Genomic DNA, 6,077 nt, shown 5'->3' on the forward strand with positions numbered 1-6,077 from the left:
GTAATAGTGCATTCCCCACAGGGCAGGTGAAATGTGTGGGTCTCTAATCTCCAACGCTCAACTAGAACAGTAATCAGGTGACAATCAAGCTGGATGAAACCAATCTGTGCAACCCCAAGAAACCCGCCTCCTGAACGTATGGAATAATGCGATGATCAAATGGGATAGTACTTTGTGCAGTCGCCTCCCTCCTTCGACAACTCAACACTATAGTGGACGAACTATCCCGTACTGCCTGTGAACAATGCTTGTTTTGTTGGTACAATTGGACAGGATTAGAAGAACCAAGCTCTATTACCTAAAAAGTTCAAATTATATTACACAATAGAATCGATAACATAAAAGATACATAAAAAGTAAATAAGAAAATACAATTACATAAAATAAGTTTATTAAATAAATTCATTACATAAATTCATTATAAATACATAAAGAATACAAATACATGAGATATACAATTACATGAAAATTATAAATACATAAAGAATACAAGTCCGCATGAAAATTGTATATCGTTGTATATCGCACTTTTTGGCTTGCTTCTCTCCAATCCATTTCATTATGAATTCGCGTACTTTTTGGCCGACCTTGTTATCTGAGTAAGTCCGCATTTGGACGAACTTCTGTAAATGATAATTTTGGCCAATAATCTGGGTGTTGAATTGGATGGAAGCGGCCTTCGTAACAACGCTTGAAATTGCACAATTTTTAGCATTCATCAATAAGTGGTAGGTATGTCATACGCATGTAATTACAAACTGCAATTACATGAGAGTATGGAATCTTGAATGATTGCCACTTATTGCAAGAACATGTCCCTTCTTTCAAACTTAACTTGGGTGTACTGTTCTTTGTAGGGAGAAATCATACTTATGCCAGTTTATACTTCGAAAGTTTAACTTTCCCTGTCAATGGATGTCACTGTATGTGTCGATACTCGTTTTTCCCACCTCTTCAGTTTCTTTAGGGCATATTCTGTATATATATCCCCACGATTGAGTACTTTATTGATTTTTTGTCTCCGACATTCAAAATACAATATTGTGTGATAGAATGTTAGCCTAACCAAAGAAGTAATGGGTAACATTCTAGCACCTTTAAAAATGCCGTTCATGCATTCAGCTACATTGCTGGTCATCCACCCATCGCGATACCCACCGTCATGTGACCGTGTCCATTTTTCTAAGTCAATGTCTGAAAAAAATTCAAGACATTCAGGGTGCAATTGTTTCAATTCTTTCATGCACCGAATGAACTTACATCTTTGGTGTTGATTTCCGGCCTTAAACACCAAATTTTTTAGTTGCTTCGATTTGTATTTTGTATTGAAATTACTGGCAACATGGCGAAGACAATATCAGTGGTACGCTCTGGGTTCACTCCAACCAATTTCTTCATTATTAATTGCAGTAAGAATGCCCTTATATCTGTCAGAAATCAAGCAAATACCCTTTCTTTGGGTAACATATTCATGCAATGCCCACATAAACCATGACCAACTGGATGAATTCTCACCTTCTACGATAGCAAAAGCAAGGGAAAATATATGTCCGTTTGCATCAATAGATAAAGCTGTCAATAATTTCCTACTTTCCATATAGATGAGTTCCATCAATCTGGATTAATGGCCTACAATGGTTGAACCCTTCTCTTGCAGGGCCAAATGACCAAAAAATTCATCCAAAAATAGTCGTACCTGATACATCAGAGGGAAGGAAAAACCAATCTATTCGTGTTCCTGGGTTGTAATGAACAACAACACTCAGGCAATACGGAAGCTCCGAATATGATTTCTCCTAGTCGCCAAATACAGCAATTAACGCTTTTCTCTTGGCTTGCCACACCCGTCTATAATTAATATTATAGCCATATTGTCTTTTAATGGCTTCTTGAAGTAGAGCCACAGGTACTTCAGGATTAGCTCTAACCAAATTCTGAATTTCGATACTCATGAAATTAGAAACCAGCTATAAATGATCCTGTGTCAACTCTGAAAACAAACATGAGTGTTCTCCTTGAAGTTTTGTGATTTTGAACATCCCATGACTTTTGCGCCGACATGCTCGTAGCCTCCAAGCACACCCGTCACTCCAGGATTTACATTTAACATACCAAAGATCCAGATTTGATTCCACTACGAAAATTTTATGTGTTCTGTCACACAATATTTTTTTACAGCAAGCTGTAAATCTTCTTTGGTATTAAATAACATTTCCTTCTATATTAAACTACAGTTATCTACTCCTATATTCCTTTCTTTCAAAATAGACCCTAGTTCAAACGTTGAATTTATCATTTCCCAATCTATTTGGTTGAACATTTCCGACGATACCAACTTAAGATCTTGTTCACCACTACTGTCGTTTTCAAATAATTCATCCACTTCAACGTCGATATCACTATCTCCATCATTTTCAGGTTCGGATGTATCGACATATTTATTATGTTTTTTTCAACTGTTATAGTTGACAAAAAAATATGTTAATATGTCAACCCAACAAACTCTAATTTCTAAGTTTTCTAAGTTTTCTAAGTTTAAATCAATCATTTATAAACTAAATCATACATAAGCTATACATATAAGATTTCTAAGTTTAAATCAATCCAAACAAATAAAAAAATGTAAGATCAGCCCAAAATCATACATAAATTAAATCATACATAAACTAAATAATACATAAACTAAATCATATATAAACTATACATAAACTAAATAATACATAAACTAAATCATACACAAACTATATATAAACTAAATCATACACAAAACTATACAACATAAACTATATAATACACTATACATAAACTATACATAAATTATACATACGTAAACTATACATAAATTATACATACATAAATTATACATATATAAATTATACATATATAAACTATACATACATAAACTATAACTATTTATACATACATAAATTACAACTATTTATACATACATAAACTTATAACTATTTATACATACATAAATTACAACTATTTATTACTACATAAACTATACATACATAAACTATAACTATTTATTACATACATATATAACTATTATACATACATAAACTATATACATACATAAACTATAAACTATACATTAAACTATACAAAAATGTAGGAATATACCAAGTAAAATTCAGCCAAAAATAAGCAAAAACATACATATAATATAGATTAGTCTAACTAGAGAAAGAAATATACCAAGCAAAATTCGGCAGTAAAAAATGTAGGAAAATCGAGCAACACGATCGCTAGATTCGGCGAAGATCAAAGTGAGGACTAAAAGTCGAACAAAATCGAAATTTTGGAAGATTTCGGTGAAATACAGGCATCGGTGAGGAAAATCAACGATGGTTTTGGTAGGGATCAATGGTTTTGGTGAGGAAAAACGGCGGTAGGGTATAAGAATCGTCGTTTTGGTGGGAAGAAGAAAGGTTGCGGACGTTTTAATGTGAGGGAATCGTGTACCCGATACACGACTTAAGGTAATCGTATACCCGGTACACGATTTCCTCAGTCAAACCTGCATGACTGCCACACCAGACTGGGCATGCCAGGTAGCTAGGAAATCGTGTAGTCAGTATACGATTTAGGCCTTATCGTGTACCTGGTACACGATTTAAACACCTATTTTTGGGAATACTTTCCCCCGAACCCTATTTTTGTCATTATTTATTAAAAAAATATTATTTTAAAAAAATCACAAATATGGCATAAAATTTGAGATATGTTATTAGGGTCTGTTGTACAGATGCTGCTATTTTGAAGGGCAAAATGAAAACAGTCATACTTTCTAAATTTCAAAATTTTTGTCATTTTTGAAGTTTTAAAATGGATCTAACATAGAATGCAAAAGTCAAGTAATATGATAATTGATAAACATAACAAATTAATATCAAACAATAAATACAAAGATAGAAAGAAAGAGATTGGTAATCTAATTCCGTGCAAAAGCACCTACTATTAGGGGTTGTATGCCCTGTGGAAAAAAAAAAAAAAAAGAAAAAACTTCACAATATAAAGAGTTAAGTGATTATAATGAAAAGTACTTATCTGATAGATTTCATTTTCATTGACTCACGTAAAGCATACTCTTCCGTTTCAACTTAGGCTCCCCTAAGTTTGAGCTTCCCTCACTTCCACAATAAAATTTCTCTATTACTTTGTATAAGATCCGCTCAATACAACGTACTTAGACCCCCCCTATGAGTGAGCTTCCCTCACCTTTATAAAATCGTTTCTCTCAAGCTAAGTATGAGATCCCTTCAATACAATGGAATTCAGGGCTCCTCTAAATATGAGATAAATTGTTTTTCATTCATAGTGGCAGACAACATATGAACAGTTTTCAACATATTCTAGATGACTATAGGCAACACCCTCAACATTCAACAACAAGGAACACAAAGATTACAAACAGTGCATATAAATATATTTCTGGAATGATCTCTAAAATCCTTAACACATCATTTTCTCAGCCAACCCTAAAAAATAAATAAGACCACAATATATGTCTTAGCCTTGAGAAGATCTTCAAATAAGGAGAAAACATTATTTTCATGGAAAGGAAAGCAAACTAGTAAATTTGCACTAAACATATCAACAAATAAGGAACAAATCTTCTGTCAAAATCATAATACAAGATATGTCGTCCAAGTTTTGCCTATAATAAAATTCGATGATACTGTAATAGACTCTTTGACTAAGTATATTTTGATAATGTTGGTGGATGATGATATAAGCAAACTGGGTAAAAATAAGTTTAATAAAGGTATAGCAAAATTCATTAAGACTTTTTTCCCCCTCTTCTGTACCAATTTCTTTATGTTATTATGGTTTCTCCTTCAATGGAATTTGATTGAATATTGCAAAATTATTTACTTCCACTATTTTTTTTCTTTGACATAAATGCATTTTTCAGAAATTGATGAGAGAAATAAGTAGAAGACTAGAGAAATTCGCAAGGCTTATGGGAGTTCCGTTCAAATTCAAACCCATTTCCCACTACGGCGACGTTTCACACTTCGATTTTACAAATTTAGCCCTCAAACACGACGAGGCCGTCGCCGTCAACTGCGCCGGCGCCTTACGCTCCGTCGCCCCCGTCCACAATCGCCGCGATTTTCTCATATCCTTGTTCCGAGCTTTGCGGCCCAGGATTATCACCATCGTAGAGGAGGAGGCCGATCTCGACGCCCACGGCGGCGTTGACTTTGTCAAACACCTTCAGGAGTGTTTACGCTGGTTTAGGCTTTACTTCGATTCGTTGGACGGAAGTTTCCCCACCGCCACCGACGAGCAGTTCATGCTCGAACGCGCCGCTGGACGCGCCGTCGTGGACTTGCTTGCACGCGTGCCGGCGGAATCGGAGGAGAGGCGCGAGATCGCGACGCGTTGGGCGCGTCGTTTCTATAACGGTGGCTTCAAACCGGTGTCGTTTAGCGAGGATGTAATTGACGATGTACGCGCGCTTTTGAGGAGGTACAAGGATGGGTGGACGGTGACGGACGGCGCCGGTGCCGGAATGTTCTTGGCTTGGAAGGGGCAGCCGGTGGTTTGGACCGCCGCGTGGGCGCCTGGACAAGTAGACGGAGAGAAGACACACGTGTGATATTTGGCCTTACCACGTGCTTTAGTGTATTATTTATTGGAAGACAAAAATCTTATCTGAGATTAAAATAGAAATGATAATTAAATTTGGGGATTTTTTTTTTTATCCATTGGGTTGAGAAAAAACATGCATTTAAATAGGAGTAGTTGTAGGCAAAGTGTTAATTGTCTTCCTCCTCAAAAACAGTTGTTATATTTTTTTTTAAAAAAAAGTATGAGCACAACAAAAATACATTCTTAAGTTTTAACATCATTAGTGTATATTAATGGCAACAATATGTTCTCTACGCATTGTTCGAAATTTTGGTAGAATTTCGATTTTCTCCGAATTTCGATTTTTTTTAGCAATTAGTTATGCTAACTGATGGAGAGTTTTTTTTTTCCCTCTTTTACCATACAAAATCTTTATTTCAAGAAACTAAATATTTTCATTCAAATATTTTTCATTCAATTTTGACATCATTTCA

The 6,077-nt window shown here is 35.0% G+C and overlaps 1 protein-coding gene across 1 annotated transcript in view; it reads left to right on the top strand.

The window, feature by feature from the left end:
- Positions 1–5,762, top strand: part of LOC120088716 (protein SHORT-ROOT-like) — an 11,651-nt gene extending 5,889 nt beyond the window's left edge. Inside the window, exon 3 of the mRNA XM_039046147.1 lies at positions 4,922–5,762. Within this exon, the coding sequence (XP_038902075.1) occupies positions 4,922–5,611 (690 nt within the window). The 3' untranslated portion in view covers positions 5,612–5,762. The remainder of the gene's footprint in view (positions 1–4,921) is intronic.
- The last annotated feature ends 315 nt before the right edge of the window (positions 5,763–6,077 follow it).

Source organism: Benincasa hispida, chromosome 10 (assembly GCF_009727055.1).
Source record: "Benincasa hispida cultivar B227 chromosome 10, ASM972705v1, whole genome shotgun sequence".
Lineage (NCBI taxonomy): Eukaryota > Viridiplantae > Streptophyta > Magnoliopsida > Cucurbitales > Cucurbitaceae > Benincasa > Benincasa hispida.